The 25,810-nt window shown below is 47.1% G+C and overlaps 9 protein-coding genes across 9 annotated transcripts; 4 read left to right on the top strand and 5 right to left on the bottom strand.

Moving 5' to 3' along the window:
* Nucleotides 1–1,827: 1,827 nt before the first annotated feature.
* Nucleotides 1,828–3,623, bottom strand: V8C40DRAFT_231649 (Alpha/Beta hydrolase protein). The gene is made up of 4 exons (XM_083212974.1): nt 3,290–3,623; nt 2,760–3,148; nt 2,142–2,495; nt 1,828–2,075 (listed from the first exon to the last, which is right to left on the bottom strand). Exons 2-4 carry the CDS (start codon nt 3,123–3,125, stop codon nt 1,899–1,901), a joined length of 897 nt encoding a protein of 298 aa, XP_083079800.1. The 5' UTR covers nt 3,126–3,148; nt 3,290–3,623; the 3' UTR covers nt 1,828–1,898.
* A 1,412-nt stretch (nt 3,624–5,035) lies between these two features.
* On the top strand, nt 5,036–7,177 carry V8C40DRAFT_231645 (uncharacterized protein). The gene is made up of 3 exons (XM_083212973.1): nt 5,036–5,678; nt 5,770–6,248; nt 6,343–7,177. The coding sequence occupies exons 1-3, from the start codon at nt 5,463–5,465 to the stop codon at nt 6,887–6,889; spliced, it is 1,242 nt and encodes a 413-aa protein (XP_083079799.1). The 5' UTR covers nt 5,036–5,462; the 3' UTR covers nt 6,890–7,177.
* Nucleotides 7,178–9,444: 2,267 nt separating this feature from the next.
* Nucleotides 9,445–10,327, top strand: V8C40DRAFT_261071 (uncharacterized protein; the record flags this gene model as incomplete). Its single annotated transcript, XM_083219215.1, has 2 exons — nt 9,445–9,577; nt 9,642–10,327. 2 exons carry the CDS (start codon nt 9,445–9,447, stop codon nt 10,325–10,327), a joined length of 819 nt encoding a protein of 272 aa, XP_083079798.1.
* A 418-nt stretch (nt 10,328–10,745) lies between these two features.
* Nucleotides 10,746–11,574, bottom strand: V8C40DRAFT_231639 (uncharacterized protein). The gene is made up of 2 exons (XM_083212972.1): nt 11,442–11,574; nt 10,746–11,378 (listed from the first exon to the last, which is right to left on the bottom strand). Exons 1-2 carry the CDS (start codon nt 11,445–11,447, stop codon nt 11,043–11,045), a joined length of 342 nt encoding a protein of 113 aa, XP_083079797.1. The 5' UTR covers nt 11,448–11,574; the 3' UTR covers nt 10,746–11,042.
* A 1,007-nt stretch (nt 11,575–12,581) lies between these two features.
* V8C40DRAFT_279665 (uncharacterized protein) lies at nt 12,582–16,377 on the top strand (the record flags this gene model as incomplete). The annotated part of the gene is made up of 3 exons (XM_083221270.1): nt 12,582–13,963; nt 14,017–16,030; nt 16,254–16,377. Exons 1-3 carry the CDS (start codon nt 12,964–12,966, stop codon nt 16,375–16,377), a joined length of 3,138 nt encoding a protein of 1,045 aa, XP_083079796.1. The 5' UTR covers nt 12,582–12,963.
* Nucleotides 16,378–17,931: 1,554 nt separating this feature from the next.
* Nucleotides 17,932–19,755, top strand: V8C40DRAFT_21231 (uncharacterized protein). The gene is made up of 4 exons (XM_083212122.1): nt 17,932–18,302; nt 18,367–18,477; nt 18,540–18,840; nt 18,895–19,755. The coding sequence occupies exons 1-4, from the start codon at nt 17,963–17,965 to the stop codon at nt 19,604–19,606; spliced, it is 1,464 nt and encodes a 487-aa protein (XP_083079795.1). The 5' UTR covers nt 17,932–17,962; the 3' UTR covers nt 19,607–19,755.
* V8C40DRAFT_21234 (uncharacterized protein) lies at nt 19,639–20,330 on the bottom strand. The gene is made up of 3 exons (XM_083212123.1): nt 20,197–20,330; nt 19,853–20,128; nt 19,639–19,783 (listed from the first exon to the last, which is right to left on the bottom strand). Exons 1-3 carry the CDS (start codon nt 20,226–20,228, stop codon nt 19,672–19,674), a joined length of 420 nt encoding a protein of 139 aa, XP_083079794.1. The 5' UTR covers nt 20,229–20,330; the 3' UTR covers nt 19,639–19,671.
* A 1,193-nt stretch (nt 20,331–21,523) lies between these two features.
* V8C40DRAFT_279657 (ATP-binding protein) lies at nt 21,524–24,468 on the bottom strand (the record flags this gene model as incomplete). Its single annotated transcript, XM_083221269.1, has 3 exons — nt 23,352–24,468; nt 22,827–23,228; nt 21,524–22,747 (listed from the first exon to the last, which is right to left on the bottom strand). Exons 1-3 carry the CDS (start codon nt 24,252–24,254, stop codon nt 21,524–21,526), a joined length of 2,529 nt encoding a protein of 842 aa, XP_083079793.1. The 5' UTR covers nt 24,255–24,468.
* Nucleotides 24,055–24,805, bottom strand: V8C40DRAFT_279655 (uncharacterized protein; the record flags this gene model as incomplete). The annotated part of the gene is made up of 1 exon (XM_083221268.1): nt 24,055–24,805. One exon carries the CDS (start codon nt 24,803–24,805, stop codon nt 24,386–24,388), a length of 420 nt encoding a protein of 139 aa, XP_083079792.1. The 3' UTR covers nt 24,055–24,385.
* Between the last annotated feature and the right edge of the window lie 1,005 nt (nt 24,806–25,810).

The following is a 25,810-nucleotide window of genomic DNA, read 5'->3' as shown; positions in this document are numbered from 1 at the left end:
TATCCTGCCCTTATCGAACACCCATTAGTGTGTAAGCTTTTCCTTACGCTTTAAAGAGTATGCTTCAAGCATCTACGGTAGCTTGTACAACTGCCATGATATCTGCCGTTTTGTCTAGTCAAAACGCATGGAGCGGCGTCGTTACGAGACCATGTTACGATACCCGCATCTTCCAAGCCATGGTTTACAGACCACCACTCTGTAGCACCAGCATTCAATCTCCATTTGGTGCATGAATTGTCGCAAACAACTCTCCTTTCGTCCAAGACTTCTTTTACGAATGCTTCAGAACCATTATCCTCGGTTATAATTAGCCCGCTCAAGATCTGTCGGCGGCCGAAGAGCGAACTAACTCCGCCCCCCCAGGCTATCCAGCCGGCGAACTAACTCGACGCTTCTCCCTGGACCTGGGGAGCTGGCCAAGGGCAAGACCATGAGATGTCATCCAAAGCAACAAGGAGCAAATCTTCCGCGTTTGAGGAAATTATTAGCCTTAGGTAAACACGGAAGATTCCGCGCTTTTGGACCAGGAGATCAGGGCTTCAGTTTCCCCTGGTAATTCGCATTCCCGCCGATTCCCCGGTTCAAGGGTCAAAGGAACGTAGTCATGGCGTCCAAGGGCATGACCGGAGTTGAAAATACCCCGAGCAGTTTCCGTGTCGCTGGCCATGGGCTGTTTATTGGATGGAAACTTCTTCAATCCCCATAATTTCAGGTAACGGCGTCTCCTCCTTTGAGTAAATTTAGAAGGAAGAAGAAGACAAAAAGAAGGAAAAAATTTCACGACCCGGATTTCTTGCGGAAAGGAGAAGCAGTCACAAGTTTAAAGTGGCGATGTCGTATGACTACAGTATTGGAGTTGAACCATTTTTTCTTGATTCAGTTGCACACACACACAAAATGTTGGCCTCCTGTTAGTAACACACCACCAGCTGCGAGTACATACGGAACGCTTCCTATTGGCAAGGATAAAATAAAAAATAAGAACCTTGAATGGCTGCGCGAAGGATCTGTCTGTGCATTGCAGCCGATGCTTACTGGCTACAGTTCGCTCGCCTCTGCCGGGGTCAATCTTCCCAGCTATTCGGATTTGGTGAGATTTTAATATATCGCCATAAATGCAAGGTGAGGACCAACAACGCATTGAATTGCAAAACTTTCCAAGTTCGGACGGTCGGCTACATTGCAGCCCGATTGGAATGTCACAGAACCAACTGATCGCCATTTAACCTTCCCCCCTGAAGTAACAGATTAATGGGCAACATTTTAGCACCTGGCGCCGGTCGAGCGGCTTGCATGGGTTAGAAGCTCGGCAGTCTGGACGGCGCCGAACCAAAATGTCTCAGACCCTGTCGTTCACTACAGATCTCGTAAAAGATTTTGGGGGCGATGGTTGACCGCTTTGGTCGACAATACCCGCCAAATTCGCGCTGTGGATTCGCCTGTGGGTTCGTCTTTGGGTTCCCCTGTTGAAAAAGTCTCCATTTGGTCGACACGTAATCGGTGGAAGAAAATCAAAGAGCTGGTTTACATGGCAATGGCTTAAGCGACGGCGACATATGAGGAGAGTTAGTCTGATGGATGAGGCACTTGAAGGTAAAAGGGAAGATCACAGATGCCTACTTTGTGCAAGATCGTCGACCGTTGAATTAAGCTGCTGACAGTATATTAATCGTTGATGGTTTCAAAGTCGAGTCTCCTATTCAATACATTAGAGAAGGCGCTCAAGTGGAGTTCTCATCTGTCACATTTTCTGCATATCACATTTGAGTCTATTCGCCACTTTATCGTGAAGTGACGAGTACGGAGTACATGACGATCAATAACGTCTTTGGATATTGCTATGCTAAGAACTTTGTGGTGTTTAACTTGTAAAAAAGACTGTCTGATATTAATATTTACAACGCAGAGTATTTGTTAATCAGCTGCAGCAGCTTTGCGTCCACGTCCTTGGGAGAAGTGGCATTCAGGTAGTGACCACCGTCAGTAAAAGACAAATCGGTCTCCACTGATCCCGAGAAGGCCTTTATGTGATCCTTTGGTACGTCGACGCCGTACACGAGATCCTGGTTGCCCTGCGGTTTTGGTCAATATCAACGACTGAGACAATAAAAGTAAAGGAGTGCAGATTAATGACCCACCTGAATCCAGTAGACAGGGCACTTGATGTCTCTCACCCGTCTCAGCAGGCCATCTCTCTCCAAGAGGTTGGTAAAGGCACCACGGAGCTTCTTTCGTCCTTCGTCACCAGTGTATATGCTGTTTAGAGTGTCTCTCCAGAACTGTGCTGTCTCCTCTGTGACAGTTCCCGAGAATCCAAGGGTAACGACGCTCTCCCGCAGACCTGCGTCAATGAGGAAATCTGGGGTCGGCTCAGTGCTATACAGGCTGTCGACAACCGGACCCAGCATAGTTGCGGGATCCCAGCATCCCTTTTGACGGGAGGCATCGGACTCGTAGTCGAGCGAAGTGCCCAGGAGCAAGAGACCCTGGATCTATAGTTGAGGCTAGTTAGCGTCGTATTCCCAGGGTGATCTCAGCTCTGTGTTCACAATGAGAGTACACTACTGTTACTAGCAGTAGTGTATGATACATGCGAGTTAGGCGAATGCAAATGAGACATGCGGGTTGGAAGCTGTGCAGTAGGCAAGAATAAAAATGGGGATACGGGACAAGGATGGACTCTTTCCATATAAGTATCTTGCATCCTCATACATATATGTACGGCAGTTGCCTTGACAAAGACTGCTTTGACATACCTTCTCGGGGGCTACAAGAGCCATTCTGGTAACAATCCAGCCTCCCTGGCTAGTTCCAAGGGCAAAAGCCTTCTTGATGTTGAGAGCTTCCAGGACCTGGACAGCCATGATGGCCGTGTCCCAGTAGGTGTAGTTCTCTGCCTTGGTCTCAGTGGCTCCATGGCCGAGAGGCTCGATGGCGAGCAGGTTGGCAACGTCAGTGAGAGCCTTGTTGCCAAACTGAATGTCGTACAGAGCTGAAGTCATGCACATGGAGTTGACGAGCACGACGGTAGGCTTGGCGGGGTCAACAGCACCGTTGGAAAGACGGTAGCCGGCATCGATTCCGCCGAGATGCGGCACTCTGATGGTGGTTCCGGCAGTCATGATGGTGTGGAGAGACAAATATGCTTAGGTATGGTATCTCGTGTAAGTGTCTAGTAGAGGTGGAATCAGGGCGGATGAGCGGATTGGGTTGCTTGTTGTTCCTTGCTCCTTTCTTTGTTCAAGTTGAGAGAGAGCTGGCGAAGCGTGGGGGACTAAATATTTACCTGTACTTGTATTTAGATAGCTGGACCGGCAACGGGTCAAAAAGGGAGCCGCCTTTATTGCCCCTCAAGCGCGTCTTTGAGTTGAGCCTCGGATGCCTCCAGGCTTTGGAACCAGCCTCGGCGGGGGTTGAAACTGCATCAATTGGACGACCCGCCTCCTCCCTAGCGGTGTAGATATTCATCCTTTTCCTCCGGCCTACCCTCCGGTCTACATGGGGGGACAAGGCCGTCTGTCTCATGGGTTTAGGGAGCATGTATTGTGCTACGGAGTACTCGTATGGAGTAGTCCGAGGTGTGTGTGCATGCATGGTGTTAGTCGTGGCTAGCGTATGTACTTGTATGTATGTTGGTTACACTCGGATCGGTGACAGGCCATGACGCGTAGGTACCTTACATGCATGGAGTATAGTTTCTGCTTGGGGCTGCTCCTAGGCAATGCTTCGTTTCGACACTAGACCCCAAGTCCGGAATTCGTATATAAGTGCAACCTGCAGGATACGGGTAGTTCGGCCGGACTGTGCCGCCATAACTCTTGTGTTTTAACCGCGAGAATGCCTCATGCTGCTTGACATTTTTACCCATAACCAGTCCTGTATCCATAGAATAGTATTGGATTCAAGCATACTTCTGGTATGCTACAGTATGAGTATGCGTGCATAAAGCAGCCTGAGGACGGTAATGTGCGAAATGGAGACGGCAGAGCGGAGTGTGCGGAGTTGAGGTAGGATAGCCTGAAGATCCCTAACACTAATGCTAAAGAAAGAACAGGATAGTAGCATTATAGCCTGGCAAGCCTGGGCTCCAGGACATACCCGGACAAATTTTTCTACATTCATTCTAGCAACTTTCATTGGGAGCAACTCCAATTTCTGCTACGAGACATGCTTGAAGGCACTTGGGAAGCGGTCCGCCCCTGTCCCTCCACTTGGTTCGTCTGCGCTAATCAGGTAGCCGCAAATGCCAGTCGACGAATCGGGACGGTAAAAGAGAATTCCCATTGGTCTGGTTAAGGACTTGACGGAGCATGGCTTGAATCGTGAGAGAAACCTGGGAGGGCAAGCCGGAGACAATGCTGAAGCCTTGCCGAAGAGCCAATGACTCGTTTCCCGGTCCCGGGCGGGAGTTGAGCTGCCCACTTCCCTTACAGCACCTCTTGCACACACGGCCAAACCCTTGGAGTCACGCAACCTGGCTCTGAATTGGAATTGAGACAAGGGTACGGCGCGCTCCGAGGCCCGTAATTCTGTGTTTGGCGCTATTCTTGCAAGGGCACAAAGAGGGTTGGATATGCCGGACCGTTTTGTATCTTGTTTTTCTCTTTAGCATTCCCCGGCTCTTCAGGTGGTTTCTTGGCAGAATGGAATTAGACTCATGTACGAAGTACGAGGTATCCTGGCCAGAAGCTGTATGAGCACGATGGGAGAATGCTTGCACAGCAGTTCGCTAACCCACGTGAACGCTGATCCCGTCAGATTATTACTTGGTATCGCCGATTCGGTGTTCAAGAGGAATAGTGTATGCGTATATACCTTGTATTATTACGACGAACGACCTACCTAAATCGTGCCGGCAGTGCCTATGTATAGTACTCCGTATGGACCTGCCTGAATACGCCTATCTTTTGTATACCCTGGCATACAGTACCGCCATGGCCACAGTCAACAAGTTGTTGGACGTGGAGCAAGTACCGTACGTTTAAAGCTCCTATGGGGCCGCCGTTGCTTGCATAAGGCACCAAGACGGACCGTTACGGCACCAGAGCTGATCGTCGTCTTGACTGGTTACATATCGACGTCAAGCGAGTCGTGCCACCGCGGAAAAAGACCTCATCTAGTAGTTCCTGAGGGCCAAGGGCAAGCCAAGGGGATGATGTTTGCCTCCCACTTAATCATGGTCCAAGCCCACCGCCAAGGTGTCCACATTCAATACATCATCCCCCCTGACATGAGCCCGGTAGCGTGGACCTGATTGCCATGGGGGCCGTCTGATTGACAGAGAGACACTAATAACGAAGGGGATAAGCGAGGCAACAGTAAGGCAACGGCAAGGCAATGGCAAGGCAACGGTAAGGCAAAGTAGAGGGGAAAAAAGGAAACAAGTATGAAAGACCGCCTCATCCTGTCCAGCCCCGGAATGTACAGTATTCATTGACCTTCAAACTCCGAAATGCTCCATGGCTCCGATTGAGGGAATCGTCATGGCAGAGGAAACTCCATCAGTTCTGCCGGGTCTGCCGGGCTTCAACGCCGACAACCTTCAGCCATGGACCGTGCAAGTAACAGCGTCCATGACTGTCCTGGCTGTTGTTTGTGTCATCCTGCGCATCATCAGTCGTCGGCTCAGACAGCAGGCGTTGGGATGGGATGACCGCATGATTATATTCTCACTGGTAGGTTTACTCAAACGACGAGGCTTGTTCGACCAGACAGGCTTTGCCTCCAAACAGGACCAAAATAACTAAAGTTGTAAAACTTTGATAGGGATGGTATCTCGTTGTTGTTGGCTTCATCTTTGCCATGTACGACAATGGCATGGGCCTCCATGCTGACAAGGTTGAGCCTGCGAGGATTGTCATGATGGCAAAGTGGCTGCTGGTGGCCGAAATCCTCTACGCCTGGAACCTTGGCTGGACCAAGATCAGTCTATTGCTCATGTACTACCGCATCTTCCACGTGCCATACTTCAAGAAGATGGCCTGGGCGGTCGGTGGATTCGTCATGGCTTGGGTCGTTTGCATTACCTTCCTCTTCATCTTCATCTGCGTGCCCGTCCAGAAGCTGTGGTACCCTGATCTCCCTGGCCACTGCATCAACCAGGTCGGCACTTGGATCGCCAATGCCTCGTCGACCATCTTTACCGATCTCGCCATCCTGTTTTTGCCCATCCCTCAGATCTGGAAGCTTCAGCTGAGGACGACGGAGAAGATGGGTTTGACCTTTGCCTTTGGCTTGGGTTTCTTGTACGTGTTGTTGCGATTTGTAGAGTCCTGCCTGCATTTCTGCTACGGCATCCTTCTCTTTTTATATGCCACTTTTACTGACAACTGTTCATAGTGTCGTTTTTGCCTCGGCTTACCGTACCTCGGTGCTTTTCACGTACACAAACAGCGATCCCACTTACACCCTGGCGCCAACCGTTGGCTGGACAGTCATCGAAGTTTCCGCCGGTATCGTTTCCGCCTGTCTTCCCACCCTACTGCCTGTTCTTCGACTCTTCGCCAGAAGCATCGGCATCAAGCGCAACTTTTTGTCCCCGAACCGAGGAACCAGCGGCGCCAAGTCTTCCAACCTCAACAAGTCGAACCTGAGCGGCCCCAGCCAGAACAAGAGCGTCAATGGCCTCGCCGGAGAATCGAAGCGCAGAGCGAGTGGCAACGCCTTCTACCGCCTCGATGACGAAACTGAGTCCGACGGTAGCCTCAACAATGGGTCTCATCCGGTCGTGATGAACTCTCAATTTAGACCTGACACGAAAGGGTATAGACACACTGTTAAAACCTCCTGGATGAACGAACCTCCGGCTGACGATACAAGGGACGATATACCATTACACGGAATCCGAGTGCAGACGGAGTTTGAACAATCTACCTCACCGAGGTAAACGTGTTGAACACGTCCTGGGCGTTGGAGTCGTTTAATTATTTCCTTTGTTTCTCTTATTGGAGGGATTTTAACGTCCTCGTGTCGAGCATTTAGAAATCGGATCAAAATGGGAACGTCGGAAGACGAGGAGGTGGCAATGGAATTGCTGAGGGTTCAAGATGTCAGGTTTGACATAGAGTTTGGATATACCAGTGCGCATAATACATCAAGTTGGGACAATTGTTGTCTACTATCAATAAATTCTTTGATGGCCCCTGATTCTTAAAGGCGTTGCTGGTCGCTGCGCATCGGCAGTCAAAGATATGGAATGTATTGCTTCCTGTTAGAGTAAGCCATCACGCAACTGATAGCAAGTATGAGATACCGTTTGTTTCTTCAAGGGGACAATACGAGTAGCCGTTCAGTGGCACACTTTTATTTTCGTCACCTCCTGCAAGAGAAACTATTGGCCACCATAATAAGGCGGGGAGGCTATCTACAGGAGTCTCTGGAGAAACTCAATATTCCTGATTTAAAGCTGATTGCTTTCTATGAACAATATAAACGGCTTTGTAGGCTTAGAGCACTCCATCTAGTCTGGTATGCGTATGGCAACAAGCCAATCCACGCATTCAATTGTCAGCGGCCTCCACAATGTCGTGGATGCCGGCTATGCAGTTGGCGAGAGCTTTAGGGGAAAGAAATAACGACAGAGTGGCATTATTGATGGCTAAATTCTTAAATAAAAGGAAACGGGGAGAAATTTTGAGAGACCTGTGGCCGGATCGGAGTGACTTCAGTCGAGCTGTCGACATCGTGGCAACTCCTGTACCTCCAGTTATTTACGTTACAGCGCTCTGATTGGCCGTTTGCCGTAAGGAGAAGAGAAAGATCCCTGTTGAATAGTAAAATATGGCTTGGACAGGGAAATAGAAACTCTTCTCTACAGGAGTTACCGATGAATGGGTCGATTGCTTGGTACACCCTATATAAGAAGTCAGGCAGAAAAGCGGAAGCCAATAAGATGTCGTTACAAATACATCTATGTGACACAGAATTTGAGAGGAAAAACAGAAGACTTTAAACTCGACATATTCGAGGATTCAAGACTTCTTTGGTGTAAGGCGCTACGCAAAGTTTTCGTGGAGCCAAGGATAGGTCTGACATACTCTGGTCCTTGAATCATACGTACGTACACGTATAGAAGACGGTCTCAATATAATTGCGTTTCCAATAGTGGCGGATTGAGATATAGCAGAAAATTGGCCAGATCAACGACCTATCATTAGATAGGTATCGGTCGACAAGAAGATATGCAAAGAGATCAATATATATCGACATGACGCGGCTTCGGGGTGGGTTCGTCTTTTTTTTTTCCCGAGTTAATGTCCTACCTCTTTACCGCTGGTAAAGAAGTACAAGACATTGTTGGCATAGAGTAGGTGCGGCTCATGGAGGCTGAAGTGCAACAAGTCCTGAGCTCTATAAGAGCCTGGGCCGGAAGCTCCATGGAGAGGAGCATAAGCTAGAGGTATTCGACAGCGAGGGTGTAAAGTATCTAAATAGTATGAATAACAGCGGATTAATTTTACGCGATGCTTATCCTTCGTCAATATTGAGCTGCAGTAGTAGATATCTGGTTGAAGTGTTGGCTGTTTTGGCGAAGTTGGATTTTAGTTTTGCAACTTGAGATTTAGCCATCTTACGTGTTTATTAGTGATCTTGGGGGCTTTGCGCTAATTCACCCAGGGGGCATGCTGTTTCTGCGTCGGTTCAAACAATAAACATATGCGACAAATTAACAATAACTCAAATACTATCGCTTGCGCAAAGCAAAGCAAAGTAAATGAAATAAAATATCCTATCAGATATCCTATCCGGACGAGTTCGGACAAGCCCGCTGTATTTTATATCGACGGGTTGCTCAATCAGACCGAAAAGCCGGGGTGGCACGACGGCCGGGCAATCTTGCTCCGTGTCCGAGTTCAACGGCCTTGATGTCATTGCCCTGGCCTCGCTTTAGCTCCCTGAAATCTGACATTAACAACAAGCTCGATTGGGCCTTTCCCGAGGTAGATCTTCTTCTTCTGGGGTTCTGGTGGTGAGCCTCGGCTTGACAACAGCCACATTCGGATCATGGTTAGCTAAGCTCAACTCTCCATTGCATTCTAGCTGGGGCGCCCTGCAGAGATATTTGGAATTCCAAATGCACAAACGCATCCTTCGCCACTAACGACGCGCCTGGCAATTTTCGTATTAAGGCCCCGACGTTTAACGTGCTTACTAAATCTGCCCTACGGATGAACCGAGCGCATCCATGATTTGAGTTATCGACGATACGTGTATCAGGTCTGTTTTAGCATGATGGCGTAAGTGTTTAAATAGGTCGCGTTGCATCATTGAGATCGAATGTTTTCATTATGACTTCACGCAACAAATCATTTAATAACACCACCACCACCACCGCCCTCAACTTTTAACACTTCAACTCACTGTTATACACACAGTTACACACAACAGAGCTACAAACGCATATTTTCGCTTTTACTTCGACCTTTTCAAACGAGAAACATCATGTCGGCTGGCTTGATCCCAACTAATCCGGCAGACCTTATGGTCATCCGCAATGTCACTCCCAACGTCACCACTTTCTCTGTGCCCTTTTCACGATTTGGCAAGCTCAGCATTGGCGGCCGTGGAACACTTGGTATGTCTCGAAGCTTCTATATAAATCTCATTGTTTGTAACATTGATACTCATTCATCAAATAGTGAGACTCACATCTGGCGCACTCGCTGTTTTCTCCCCCGTTGCCCTCACAGAAGCAACAAAGACCAAAGTCGCAGAGCAAGGAGGTCGCGTAGGATACATCGTCGCCCTCGACTTTGAGCATCACATCTTCATCTCTGAATGGGCTAAGCAATACCCTGACGCCAAAATCATCGGTCCGGAGGGCCTTCCCGAGAAGCGCGCGACGCAAACCAAGGACTCTAAGATCGATGACAACAAATTCTCCGTTGTCTTTACCAGGAATGGCAAGCGTGACATCAAAATCAGCGACGAATTTGACGCCGATTTCGACTACGAGTACGTCGATGGCCATGCAAACAAGGAACTTGTCTTCAACTACAGGCCAGACAAGACCCTTATTGAGGCGGATCTCCTGTTCAATCTACCTGCCACCGAGCAGTACAGCAAGGTGCCTGCGTCTCAAAGGCCAAGCGGCTTCCTCAACAAGCTTTTTCAGGGAGTGCAGCACACCTACGGAGATGCTACATGGCCCAAGCGAATTATCTGGCATGGCGCCAAGGATCGCAATAGCATGAACGACAGCCTAAGAGTCATCAACAAGTGGGACTTCTCAACGATCATTCCTTGCCATGGAGATGTCCTTGAGGGTAATGGAAAGGAGATATTCCAAAAGATGTTTCAATGGAATTTGGAGGGGAAGAAATAATTATGGAGATTGATCTGTAATGGCTTGCAAGGGAGTTTGGGGATGGTAATCGGCACCGTCTGTGGTTTGGCTTATGCCAACCTACTTTTTGCACTAATTAGCTTCGCAAATTATAGACCGTACTTTAGATTTAATATCAATTTCTACACAGAATGATCATCAACCTCATGGTTCTATGCTACAAGCGTCTCCATAATGGTGCTGGCGTAGCCTTTTGACTTTGTCATTCACCCACGATGATATCATTGTGGTCTAGCTTTGTGGCTTCTGAGGCGCTTCTTAGACTATGCCTTCAGCAATTCCCTCAAAGCTTTTTGGAAATATTTCAATTTTGTCCACTCTCAATCAAGTTACTGACGTGGCACTTCAGCAACGACATAGGGCCGAATCGGTCTGAGCGCTTTATACGTAGTTGTTCGATAAGTTTAGTCTCTTACGTCGTGATTAATAACCTAAAGGCATAACCAGAACACTCCGTATCATGAAATCAGAACTTATATGAGGTTATGCGAGCAAATAAGTGAGAGTATACTGCAACTTCTACTTATTATACCTCTATAATGACAGTTTCACAGGTCCGGTGGCTAAAGAAACTTGAGCGATACAATATAGCACAGCAACCGAGTTGTTAGATTTCGTTTTATTTATTCAGGGCCTGTACAGCAAGAACAAATCACAAATCTCCCCCATTGTTCACATGCCCCCCATTTTCCAACTACACACAGTTAAGGTGGATTGCCGATGGTTGAATGGTGACGTTAACACATTCGTCCGTCGCAATAAACGTCCAGTCAGGCTGATCATTGTCGCAGTCGTTCGTGGTGGAAATAGTAACCTGTGGCGAAGTGCCTGCAGGGCATGGACTTGTCGGCGTAAGCTTGATGCTTGCCCCAGGGAAGCTCTCAACTATGGTGCAAAATCCCTGGGTCAGTGAGCCTCCTAGGAGGGCTCGGCCGTTGCAACCCGCATCCCACCATTGGTTGTAGTTGACACCAGCAAGTGCAGAGGGGGCTGCGGAAGCCAACCCAACAAGGGCAGAGACAATGACAGCCTGTCAGACCAATTAATTTAAGTCCAAAGAATAAATGGGAAGCATCTAAGCCGGGAGTTGAACCTTCATATTGAATGTATTTTGTTTGAACAGGCGCTGGATATCTTAACTGATCTGATTGATTAGTGAAATGCGGTCTATTGGCTTGTTTATATACATTTCACAAGTGGATTCTGTGAAACGGAATTTTGACAGCCCTAGTAAGGATGCTTAATTGTGACAATCTACTCCGTAGCCTAAGCTTAACTCTATGAGGATGGTGATGAAAGAATACGATTAGTATGGATATGCAATGCTGCAAATAAGCACCGAGACACCTGTCACTTACGCCGAGCGACTTGGCTGTTGAGCTAGCGAAACACGCAGTTGGTTTAATATAACGGGAAAACCGCCCAATTTGCCGTCTATACTCTTGTGGATATCATTTGATGACCTGCCGCAACTGGTTAATATCCGCGGGTTGAGCGGGATTTCTTCCGAGTTAACAGCTACAAGTGCCGATACCTATTGGTGAAGTAATCTAAGAGTTATGGCTAGTCTCGACACATTGTATTTTGATCACTCTCTTCTAACTGCGGTGAATGAAGACACCATTAAGTTGTCGTTGGTTTGGTGTGCGGGAATCCGGCATATTGCCTAATAACCCATTCCCGGAACCACACGAGGAATGGTCCTGTTCGCGCCCGCTCCCGCTCTAGGCATTTCTTGTCTCCTAAATTAATTCTTTCAAAATGCTACAGCAAGTAGAGGTTACTGCATGTATGTGCCGATATTCTACGGAGACTTGTTTTCTATGCGGGGAATTCGAAAATACATTCCTATTTAGGACCTCGGCAAAGGGGCTGTCGTAAGTTGTTATTCTGCAATGTTTAACGGTGGCAATTGTACCGAGTATACATTGAAAGCCCTACTCACTGCGTATACTTTCTTTTTCCTCTGCTTTATTTAATCACATACTCAACGGGCAGTTAAGAGAGCATTGCAACGGGCTATTACCATAGCGGCAGCCTGGTCAACCTGATATACTTCACGTCCAAAACCCAAGTTGCTACCCCTGCCTTTAGCATATCTATGTTACATTTCTTGGCAACTATCCATTCTACTTACAGGAATTTTCGCGGCTCTAGCTGCCGCGAGTTATATCAGGGCCTCATCAACGTAGATGTAACCCGCAACTATGATTTATAATTATTCCATAATAAAGTCATTGTTGGCACCTTTTTTTTGGCAACATTAGTTCGCTGGCAATCTGAACTACGGCAGGACCGGCATATACTTGCCTGGACCTGCTACTAGAAAGTTTTCCCTGTAGTCTACTCGAGTGGAACTTCAAATAATGAAACAATGAGGTCTCAGTATACTTCAAGTTGACCATGATTTTAGATAAACTGCGTGCGCCTAGATGTTTGCTTATAAACCCTAGTAGGAGCTGGCATGATGTTATTGGAGGAACACGCGAGGCTGCTCGCCATTGGTGCAGCCAACTTGGAATGAGGGCGGGGAAATGCTTGAGCGGTTAATCCATCAGAACAAATGTCAAACCTATCTGTTTAGCAATTGCGTGCCCGTCTTTCGATGAGGAATCATGTCTGACACGAATAACTACACCGTCGGTTGGATTTGCGCGACACTTCCGGCATATGTCGCTGCACAGGCCTTTCTCGACGAAACCCACGAGTCACCTAAATATGTCTCACCGCACGATAACAACGATTATACATTGGGAAAGATTGGAAGACACAATGTGGCCATCGCAGTCCTCCCTTGCGGTGAATATGGATTGGCATCTGCCGCAAGCGTCGCGAGAGACATGCTACACAGTTTCCCCAACATCAGAATCGGCCTCATGGTCGGACTCGGTGGCGGCGCTCCCAGCCCAAAGCATGACATCCGCCTTGGCGACATTGTGGTAGGTGTCTCCAGCAACGGGAATGGCAGTGTTTTCCAGTATGACTACGGCGATACTCTGCAGGGACAGGGTCAAATGTTTCAAAAGATCATGTTCTTGAATAAGCCACCGTTGGTTCTCCTTTCAGCTGTGAATGGAGTCATGGCAGAGCACGAATCTAAAGGAAATCTGCTTGCGAAAGCTGTCAGCAGTGTACTTGATGGAAATGAAAATGAAAAGCTGCGCAAGAACTTCGGGCGACCTGAAGCAACGTCTGATAAACTCTACAAGTCGCATTATGTTCATTCTTCGGACAATAGGGAAAGATGTGCCCTCGTCTGTGGTGACGATCCGCTGAATCTTATTCATCGACCCGAGCGAACCTACGAAGACGATGATCCAGTGGTCCACTATGGCTTGATCGCCTCAGCGAACCAGCTCATGAAGAATGCTATAATTCGGGATAAACTTGTGGCTGACAAAGATGTTCTTTGCTTTGAAATGGAAGCCGCTGGTCTTGTGAACCACTTTCCATGCCTTGTTATCCGCGGCATCTGCGACTATTCAGATTCGCACAAAAACGACGAATGGCAGCGCTATGCAGCTATGACTGCCTCAGCATATGCAAAATCTCTTCTCTACCGAATAGCTCCAAACAAATTAGAAGCCGAGATTACAATTAAAGACAGGCTGTCAGGTAAATATTAATAAAAAAATTTATTATTTGATCTATACTGATATGAAATGTAGATCTCATCGGTATTTCAGAGCAGCATCTCATTGTCGCCAAAGAGAACGTCCAAATTCAGAAAAGCTTTGCCAAAGAGCGGCTGACTGAAAGTGAGCAAATATGCCACCAGCTGTTTCGTCTCACAGCTAGTGACAAGGATGCTACCTATGAATGGTATAAAGATTTGGTGGAAGAACGAGTTGAAGGCACGTGCATGTGGTTTCTCCATCACGACTATTTCCAGAAATGGCTGCAGCAAGAATCCGGACCTTTAGTAGTAACTGCAGATCCCGGTTGCGGAAAGTCGGTATTAGCTAAGTACCTGATAGATCACGGCTTGCCAAGATCAGCAACTATTTGCTATTTCTTCTTCAAGGATCAAGACCAAAACACTATTCGACAAGCACTCTGCGCATTACTTCACCAGCTATTTACTCAGAAACCGGCGTTAATTAATCATGCAATGGCGAAATTTCGCACAGATGGAAACGGTTTAATTAACTCAACTGAGTCGCTCTGGGAAGTCCTACGGAACGTTATCAACGATATGCAAGCTGGACCTATCATTATAGTTCTCGATGCCCTGGATGAATGTCTCGAATCGGATTTCCAGAATTTGATAAAGCATATTGAAATCCAATTTTCAGAAACGCATATAGCTCAGGGCAAGCTGAAATGTCTTCTGACATGCCGCCCATATGAGCAAATTGTTTCCAGATTTCAATGCTTAAGGGACCACTTTCCAAATATTCGAATACCAGGAGAGGAGGAATCAGACGCTATTAGTCAAGAGATTAATTGCGTTATCACTCATAGAGCTGCACGGCTGTCTAAAAAGAACAACCTGCCGCCTGAAATTAAAAACTATCTCGAACATAGGTTGTGGGGTACTCCTAACCGCACTTATCTCTGGGTATTTTTAATATTTAATTACTTGGAGAAAGAAACCTTTAAAAAGACTCTAAAGGAAGTTGAATCTATTATCACGACGCTTCCGAAAAGCCTTAATGAAGCATATGAGCAAATACTTAACAAGTCTAAAGACAATCCGATGGTTGGAAAGGCTTTAAGTATTATCTTAGTGGCTAATCGGCCACTGACGCTATCAGAAATGAACGTTGCGGTAAACATGGATAAGACTATACATAACTTCCACGATCTTGACTTAGAGCAGGAGCAATATTTCAAGTCGCGTCTAAGGTCTTGGTGCGGATTATTCATCACAATATATCATGGGAGGATTTATTTCCTTCATCAGACAGCCCGTGACTTTCTTCTAGCAGATTTGGCATCATCCGAATCCACCACAGCTGGGTTACAATGGAAACACTCAATCACAGTTCGCGACGCACAAACCGTTCTTGCAGAGATCTGCGTGCTCTACCTTGGCCTATTCAACTCGCCAGATATTATGGGGGAGCGCGATCAACCGCATGGCACACACGCACTCTTAGAGTATTCGGCAAAAAATTGGAATGCGCATCTTCGTGAATCTCATATTACGAATGATAGTGCTATTCTGCTATCCGTTCTCAAGATATGCGATGCGAATTCGAAGAGCTATTCATCGTGGTTTGACCTCTTTTGGCAGACCACAGGTCTGCAACCTACCGAACACTTTACTGATCTCATGATAGCCTCTTATTGTGGTCATACTATTGTTGCCAAGCTGTGTCTAGAAAACGGAGCCGATATTGAGGCGAGAGATACCGTACATACTCGGACACCGCTGTTATGGGCTTCCACTCAGGGGCGAGACGACGTCGTTAAGCTACTGCTTGAGAAGGGAGCTGATATTGATGCAAATGAACATGGCCGCACGCCATTGTTATGGGCCTCTAAACAGGGACACGACGCTATTGTTAAGCTATTGCTTGAAGCGAAAGCAGATACTGAGGCAAAAGACACAGCGTACGGTCAAACACCCCTATTATGGGCGGCCAAATCCAGATATGAAGCTGTTGTTAAATTGTTGCTCGAAAATGAAGCCAACACTGAAGCAAGAGATGTTACATTCGGTCAGACATCGCTAATGTGGGCGGCGGAGAAAGGATACGATAACATTGCAAGACTGCTTCTTGAAAGCGGGGCGGATATTGAAGCACAAGATACCGCATACGGCCGGACGTCACTCTTATTAGCCACAATCAGTGGCTGTGATGCTACCATCAAGCTACTGCTTCAAAAGGGAGCTGATGTTGAGGTGAAAAATAAGGGTGGCTGGACACCACTAACATGGGCTGCGGCAAGAGGACAGACACGGATCGTTGAACTTCTGCTCGATTGGGATGCTCGCATTCAAAAAGAAGATAGAAAGCGCCCGTCGACGCTACTGTGGGCCATTAAACAGAGACATGAGGATTTCGTTAAGTTACTACTGAAGCAGGGACCTTGTGCAAATACGGCGGCCGATTCTTGTCAGACACCACTACAACTTGCTATTGAGTCGAATAACTTGGCGATCCTTGAAGTACTATTAAACGCGGGAGCTAACATAAACACGAGAAAGACAAACGGCTATACACCACTTATATGGGCTATTAAAGAGGATAACATCGCGATCGTTGAGCTACTCTTAAGTAAGAGGGCTAAGATAGACATGAGCGATAAAAACAGTCAAACACCACTTATATGGGCTGTTCAGAAGAAAAATACCGCAATTATTAAGCTACTCTTAAGGAAGGGAGCTAATGTAAAAAGGAGTGATAAATACGGCGAGACCCCTTTAACATGGGCAAGGAAGATGGAAAACAAGTCAGTTTTAAAACTTCTCTTACGTTATAGAAGAGTGAGGCCATTACCACGACCACCCGTGGATTCTTATCATGAACGGTCAGAGATATCACGACCACCCGTGGATTTTTATCATGAACGGTCAGAGATATCACCACCCACCGTGGATTTTTATCATGAACGGTCAGAGATATCACGACCACCCGTGGATTTTTATCATGAACGGTCAGAGATATCACGACCACCCGTGGATTTTTATCATGAACGGTCAGAGATATCACCACTCACCGTGGATTTTCATCCTAAACGGTCAGAGATATCACCACCCACCGTGGTTTATCATTTTTATCCTGAACGGTCAGATATATCACCACCCACCGTGGATTTTTATCCTGAACGATCAGAGCCCATTGCAACGGAGGCGCCCCTACCATATTTTAGAGACACAGTGTCTAGTCACCAAACTTCGTCTACTTGATGGCCAAGGCGGCCAATCTCAAGATGATTGACTATTTCGCTGCCGAAAACCCTACTATTCACGTGGTTAGCTTGCAGCCTGGTATTATCAATACGGAGCTCGGCGGCGATGATATGCCCGTCTTTGTTGCGCCGGACACAAGTGAGTCCCTCTTTTACAAGCCTTCCTCACTCGTCTAATGATTTTCCCTCCACTTTTTCTCTCCTACTCCAGACTATAATCGTTGACAATGCTGTTTTCTAATAGCTGAATTGCCAGGCCAGTTCCGCGTCTGGCTGCTAACGGACGAGGCGCGGTTCCTCAAGAACAAGTTTGTATGGGCTAACTGGGACGTCGAAGATCTCGTGGCTCGTAAAGACGAGGTTCTGACGACTAGGGCACTTCTATGGGGGGTTGAAGGAGTTCCTGTGTAGCACGGTAACTGTTCAATAATAGCTCAAGACAGACAGATTCTATGTATGATATCTCAAGTAACAATCTTTCTATAGATCTACTTGAGGTATCATCAAAAGACGAATTGTATTAGTCAATAGGAGGAGCGCCGTCCGTTTTCTAGCCTGATTTATATTGAACAGGATGAATATGCGCCTCTGTGTCTAGAAGTAGTAAATATCGGCCTTAGCTAGGGATATCTCCGGAATCGTATCTCCGGAATGCAATGGTCTGCACCTCAATTATTAGCAGCCAGTAAAATCTCCTTTTACAAAATAGTTTCCTTCAAATCCAGCATTCCCTCAATAATTATCTCTATCGATATGGATCTGACATTTATTAATAACAATAGTGTTATCGACAACAAAACAAGGTCCGCGATCCGTCGTCAAGCCGCCAAGGGACAGAACCTTGGCCGCAGGATCAATCGGCCATCACGTGTGAAAGCATTCGAACGCCAAGCCTTGGTACAGCCTCTCTTCGCTGTCAAGTCCAAACATGAGTCTTCAGAGATACATCAAGGCAACCGCGACGGGGACCATAGCCCTCGTAGAGATATTGAGGATGTGCTCTCACGAATTGAGCCTGTCATAGGCGACAGTGTATCGGTCTTGAGCCTACCTATAGATATAGCGCAAGAAGACAGAGTGCTCATGTACGAAGGTTAGTTGACAGGAAATCTGAGCTGGTAAATTCCATGTGTTTCTTAGACTCACAGTACCAATAGCCGTGACTTTTATGAATGCTCCTCGCTGCTTACCTAGTCTCGCCAAAGCTTTTGGCGATGGTAGCGTCGGTCACTCCCTCTTTCTACAACTCATCTTCACGGACCAAGCATGTATGTTGCACTCCTCTGTTATAGGTTCTGAAAAATAAGCTTAAATCATGTTAATCGGCTAGACTATCATTGTGCCCTGGCCACAGTTCTCGAGTGCAACCACATCTCACCACAGGCCGGTGTCTCTACAATCCGCCACCTTACCCAGGCCTTTCGCCTGATTAACGAGCGTATTTCCCGAGCAGAACATGTATCCAACTCCACGCTTGCCGTGGTAATGAGCTTATCGACCTATGAGTCTACACGTGGTCGCTACGACCGCGGCATGATTCATCTCTCAGGTCTTTTTCGCATGGTCGAGACGCGAGGTGGCCCGGAACGTATCGGGTCCGAAGAGCCAGAGATAATGCAGAAGATCTATAGGTAAGCTGAATCTGTTGCAACTTTATTAAATATAGTAGTAACGCATAAATACAGAGCCGACCTTGACTATGCCCTCAGATTTGGTGCTACTCCTAAACTAAATATCAAGCTCTTTGAGAATTCCAAAGCTATGGAAAGGCTAAATATGCCTTCTACGCGAGATCATAGTACTCTTTCGCCCAGCTTCAACCCAGAGTTTCGAGAGCAACTTGGCCCGGAACTATGCGAGCTCTGGAAAAGCGCAGCTGGGATGTCTATGTTAGTCAACGAGGCAAGCGCAAACAAACGTTCCAAGTTATCTAGGTCGAAGTTTTTGAGGAGCTACATCTGGCTTGGCCACCGTCTTCTCAACTATGCTCCATTGAACAAGCCGCGCTCACTTAATCGCGTTCAGAGTATGGCACATTTGGGTCTCCTGATGCTGGTCAGCTCCCTCCTATGTGGCCTCGACCGCCGCGTGGTGGAAAATGCAATCTTATCACAACTACTACGCGATGAAGCATGTATAGAGACCAGTTCTGAGACTCAGGAAATTCTTCTATGGCTGTTATTCTTGGGAGCAGCTGGTATCCTGCAGGATCCTAGTCACGATGTTTGGCTAATCCCAAAGACGGGGGAGACGATGCAGGCACTCGGGCTAGACACCTGGGATAGTGTAAGAAGTGTTCTTTTCAAGTTTCCATGGATGAATGACTTCTATGAGAGCGGGGCTTCAGCGCTATTCGTCAAAGTGACTCAATACCAAAGTAGTCAACTGTCTCTTTAGGGGCTATCACCAAATCTTAGATAGAAGACTACATGTATATTAACCTTCATCACTCCCCTAAAATCTTATTCCAGAGCTCTTGAGACACAACCAGGCTCGATTTTCTCGAGCTCTTTAGCAATGCTATCCCAACCCTGCTTGTTTGCAGTGGCATCCATCCAATCCGGTATCATGTTACTGCAATATGTTAGTAGACATTCGACCAGTATTATAGTAACCAAAACATTTATGAATAGATGTACTTACTCAGCTGGAAGGCAGTCATCCATATAGGATCCGTGACTATCCTCGCCTGCAACTGCTGCAGCAAGAAGGGTGCGGCTACCACACTCAGCGGTTCGACCACACTGCTCCAGCATCTTGTTCAAATTAGCCTTAAACTCTTCCGGTGCGTTCCGCGAGAGTGATGTTTCGCATAAGCCGGGGTTGATGAGGTTGATAACGACCCCGCCGCGAGCCACTGGAAGTAACCTTGCGATCTCGCGGACAGCAAAGATTTCCATCATCTTGGATGCCGGGTAGCTAGAGAAGTTTTTGTTAGTATTTGCATTTAATATTGTATGTATCAAAGGATGTGGATCATCAATTACCTCTTCATGCCCAATTCGTCGTCTGCATCCATGTTCACAATTGGATCATTTGCAATTTTGGACCAGTATTCCCCTAAGTCAAGGCCTGTACCACTAGAGACAATGCTTAGGCGAGGGGTGTATCCATATTTGGCTGAGTCGGAGCGCAATTTTGGAAGCAGAAGAATGGCCAAAAGGAAAGTGCTTATAACATTGACTGTCAGTGTCAAATGATGGCCCTCCGCTGTCCCGCCCGATCCTGCAACGGCTGCATTCTCAATGACAGCATCAATGCGCTCAAGCATGTCAACTGCTTTCGATGCGAATGCGCGGACGGATGCGTAGCTAGAAAGGTCCAGATGCCAGACCTCAGCAACGCCCTTGATTCCCGTCGAGGCCTCAATGTCCTTCTTGGCAGCCTCACCAGCCTCGAGATTGCGTACTGCGAGAATGACTTTTGCCGCCCCTACTCCAACTAAATGGCGCGCAGCCTCAAGTCCAAGACCAACATTGGCACCAGTGACAATGTAGGTTCGGCCAGCGCAGAGTTCTTTAGAGATGTTGAGCGGGAGATCGCGTTTCTGGACGAGAGCCCGGTCGGTGGCAGACGCAGACATTTTTTTAACGAAATTTATGATGAGAAATTTGAACAAATTATGCGCTTAAGCAATAAAGAAGTAGCACGAGAACAGCCTTCAATGTTTTGAGAATTTGATGTTGATGTTGTAGGAGAAAGACCAGCAAATGTTAGCCTTTTCCTCCCTTTTTATAACAGTTCTACATAGCAGGATCGTATAGATGTTTCAATACGCACCGGAATTTGTATAATCTCCGACTCTTCAAACACTGTAAAGTCCGCTGAAATATATTTTCATTCTATTCATTTGGTATATACAACATCACACACCGCATGAAGGCGAAGAGAGTACGCATCAGCAACCAATAGGAGAGCGGCATCCGCATTGGGTCTGGTCTGCGTCGTACTCATAGAACACTAGCCAATGGGAGAGCGGCAGCCAAAAACGGTAAGGGCCGCGCACATGGTCAAAGAAAACTATATGAGCCCGGTTCGCCACAGAGAAGAGTAGGTAACAGGGCTAATGTAAAGACGATTTGAGAAAAAAAAAAAGCTCGATTTCATCCTCAGGCAGCTGTAGCTCGAATTAGGCTGTTGCCAGGCGGACTATGAATCAAGAATGAAAGAATTCAAGACCAACCCAATAGGTTCGCCAAACTTGCTATAGAATAACAGCCAGCATTTAGCTATGTAATAGTGCCCAGCAATTAACGCATAAGCTTTTCATCTTTTTATTTTTTTCTCTTGTCAATCCAAGTCTCTGACATTTTGCTAATCTTCTTGGTAATCCCCCTGATGACTCCCCTGATAACTCCCCTGATAACCCTCCTTATAACCCTCCTGATAACCCTCTTGGTAATCTCCTTGGTAATCTCCTTGGTAATCTTCTCGGTAATCTTCTCGGTAATCCTCGTGATAATCCTCTTGATAATCTTCTTGGTGGTTCTCGTGGTAATTCTCTCGATAATTCTCTTGGTAGTCTTCTTGGTAACTTTTATGCAGCTTTGGATTATTCCCCCCTGTATACCCTTTCATGATTGTAGAAGATCTTTTAGCATTTGGAGCTATACCTTGTCCTGGTGGACGTAAATTATCTCGCTGCCTTTGTACGAGTTGAGGCTCAGGACTCGTTTGTAATTGAGATAACTGTTCTTGGGATGCTAAATTCTCTTTTTGCGGTGTCACCTGTCGTCTCTGTTGCCTTAGTGGAAGCCGTGGGTCTTGTTGTGGAGGCTGATATTCCTGCCTTTTTGTGAGATGTGAGCGGCTCTCTGGTCTGATATGATTGTTGTATTGGCCCTTTTGTGGACCAGGGCGAACTTGGTTTGATCTTTGTTGAGAGCCACCAGGTGTATATGTATAGCTCTGATGCTTGGTCCCAGATGGCGGACGGTAGGCTGGTCCATGGTTCCATTGAGTAGGGTTATGATCGTCGGCTCGTAGAAGCAGATTGCGAGCGTTATCCATATCACTACCAGCTATAGCATCATAGAGATAGGCATCAAATCTCTCAATAGCATTGGCAACAATTTGAAACTGCTTATAATTCAGTGTCATTGTCGATTGGAGATTTTTGCCAGCGTTTTCATCTTCAAAATTTATGTCGATATTATCCTCATCCGCTTGATCTTTTGAGACTTTCTGCATATCAAACTGCGCAAGTGAGTAGGCAATCTGGAAGGCATTGCGGATTTGTCTACCGTTCCATCTCTCATGAGGCTCATGATTATCATAGTGCCATGCTGCATAATGTAGGATAGACTCATTATCAATTTTCAAGGCTGGTTGCTCGGAATTATTCACATCGCCATCTGTCTGTAGTTTTTGTTTCTCTGCTTCAATATCGGATAGCTTCCGGATATTGACGCCGAAGATCGCCAACGTCTGAGCCCTGCCGAGCGGTGGATAGTACAGACTGACATGGATGCGGGATTTAAAGGCTTCATCCAGACTTCCAACTCGATTCGTAGTGAGGAAAAGAATGCCACTGTAGTACTCAAGGACGCGTAAAAACACTTGTATAATGTCAGTAGAACTGGATAATTCTAGCCTAGATCTGAAGCCCAGGGCTTACTGATACGAGAGCGTTGCGGTTGAGGTCGCTCACCTCTCGGCGAGACAAGAAGATATCTGCTTCATCAAGTAGTAATACGCAGTCCCAGAGGTGGGCAAGGCGGAAGATATCTCTGAGAGAAGTCTCGACCTCTTTGGGGGTGAAACCGAGATCGCCACATGTAATAGTGAACAGGGGCTTCTTGTTGGCTTGAGCAACAGCTTCAGCCGTGGCCGTTTTGCCCACACCCGGAACCCCATGTAGAAGGATCACCAAGCCTGACCCTTTGCCTCGTATCAGGTCTTGATTCAGGCGAGCCTGTGGTCGCTGTTTCTGAATATTCTGCTTTTGGAAGTGGGTCTTTACCAAGGATTTAACCATTATCTTGTGATTTTCATATATTTTGAGATCTTTGATGGCATTCTGTGATTTAGTAACCTTTTACAATGCCCGGATGTCAACCATAACGAACTTGCGCTGCCGGAAAGCATACGCAACAGCTCGGTGGGGCAAGAGGGTTAAGTTGTCCCCCTCCAGCCGTGTTACATTTTCGGCTTTCCATATCGTCAAAAACTTATTTTCTTCTTGATGACGTTTTCTCATCTTTTCAGCAAGCCATTCATTCCTTTGTGTGACCACTTTAACTTCCCTAAGCAATTTATCTCGTGATTTGTCTGCCCAGTTTTTGATTTGAAGCGATTCGTTTCCAGTTGGCCAGGAACCGTCGTCAAATGTGCCTAGGCCTTCGAATGATGGTGGGCGAAGAGTAGAATCCGCCTTATATCCTTCAGCGAAGTCAATAATTATATTGCTGTCGATGTGTTCGGAAGTAGCTTCATGGTTTGAGTCAAGATTCCCGGTTGGGCCATGAGTGAGCGTCCATCCATCATAGTAGAGATGCGCTTTGTTCATTACGTCCTGGAACTGTTGGCCCTGGATGAAAAAGTTTTTTATTTTATCCTTAAAATCCTTGATAAATCGCATCGGGTAGACACTTAGGATTGTTATATCCTTCTCACCCTCATAGTTGGGGATGCTGAAGAAATGCCGGACAGGCCCGAAAGAGGATCCGTTGTAGTCGATGTAATAACTATAGAGCCTCAGATCTCTCCGGGGAGTCGTTTCAAAATCATCGGGGTACTCGTCAAGGAAGCCCTCGAGCGACATAAAGTAGAGTCTCCAGGCGGTTTGATGCATCTTGATGGTTGATGATGCATTTGCCTTCTTCGAGCTCTGTGGTGACTCTGATGCTGGAGGGACATAGAGAAGCTCACCAGGCTGAAATGACATCCATGGATCGAGAAAGCGAACTTTGCGCTGATTATTCTCGGCAGCCCGCTCCCATAGCGGCAGAATTTCCTTTTCCACGAATTCTATGTACTTTCGGACGTGCGTGAGCGCAGTGAATGAGTTCGCAATTTCTCCATCAACGGCTGCTTCAGGATCCATGGGTTCATCATTATCGCCAGTTGTAGATCCACATTGCCGCTGTCGGAGTCATCTGCTTTGGTTTGCTTAGCGATAACCTTGGATTCAACCCGCTGGCCAGCTGCTCCTGCATCGCCTCCCTCTGCATCGATTTATGTCCAGTTATGTTCCAGAACCTTGAACCATTCTTTCATCTGCCGAAAATAATAGTAGAACGTCGGAAACGGTTGCAAAAATACACGAGGTGTGTTAATTGCCCACTCGCTATCATGGCCAGTTAGGCGGGACAATAGTAGTAGAATCGCCGGCGACTGGATTCGAACACGCTGAATCCATCTCGGACCAGCATCACCAACTGACTTTATCAGCCTGTTAGGCGGTATTTTCTGGCGTCCTCGCCCTCGTCGCTGCTGCTCTTTAGCGACCTCATGAGCGATGTGCTGGTGGCCTTGGAGGACTTCGATTATCTCCACGCCCTCTTCAGGGGAGTAGCCATTCTTGAAGTGTTTAAAGTCAAGCCATTTAACATCAACAATCTTAGGCGTCTTCTGTTGCCTTTCCTCCCATGACATCTCTTTCTCTTCGGAGTCGGGTGTTATGTCTTCCCCGATAGACACATTTGCAAGTGTCTTGGTCGCGACGGCTGTCACACTGGTGCACAGACTGAGACTTTATAGTCGGTCGGGACAAGAGAATCTTAGCCAGGCAGATGTCAGGCAGCGTGACCGCTTGTTCTGGATCGCCTACGTCTTGGATAAAAGTATTAGCTTACGAGCGCAGCAGCCGCCTTTACTCTCCGATGCGTGGACAGATATCGATCTGCCTGAAGTTGACCCCATTGATGGGGCCGGTGTCGTCTACAGCCTCCAAGGAACGAGTAAGATAAACTTTTTCCGCCTCCGAGTACAGCTTGGAATCATTCAAGGAAAGGTATATGAATGGCTGTACTCGGTGACCGCGGATAAACTGTTGTCAGCTGCGAAAGAACAATTCGTGCAGTCAATCGAGTGTACGCTCCATCAATGGGAGGAAAGCTTGCCAAGAGAGTTCATGCCGGATTCCATCCTTGAATCCGCTCCTTCAGGGACCGTACAACACCTGGCTTCCCTGCACTGGACCTATCTCCATGCCTCGGCCATGATACATCGGGCTCATTCACACAACCAGAAGTGGATACAGATTATCCTCCAACGCAGCGCTATTGTCATCGACGAACCGATCAGATGTGCCATCACTAGCCCACAGCCGTCTCTACCAGGGCCCTGGTCTAAATTGGTTAGCTCTTCACGGGCGTGCATGAAGCTTTGGGATAGCATGCTGACGTACAATGAACCGTTGATCTGGTAAGATTTCATGATAAAGGGGGAATTGGAAAGCCACTAACGAGAGTCACAATATACAGGTCCACGCTATGTGGTCGAATCACGGGACTCCTTCTGCTCCTGGTGAACAATCTGACAGAACCTCAGCATGAGATGCTTGTAGGAGACCAGAGCCTTGTCGAGGCCGCCATACAATCACTAGCGCCAATAGCTGCGAAATTAAGAAACAGGCAGTTTCAACAGGTTTATCACGCC

This window comes from Trichoderma camerunense (assembly GCF_050948025.1).
Source record: "Trichoderma camerunense strain CBS 138272 chromosome Unknown V8C40scaffold_1, whole genome shotgun sequence".
Lineage (NCBI taxonomy): Eukaryota > Fungi > Ascomycota > Sordariomycetes > Hypocreales > Hypocreaceae > Trichoderma > Trichoderma camerunense.
The sequence above is the reverse complement of the archived record's forward strand: the minus strand, read 5'-3'. Positions and strand labels throughout refer to the sequence as shown.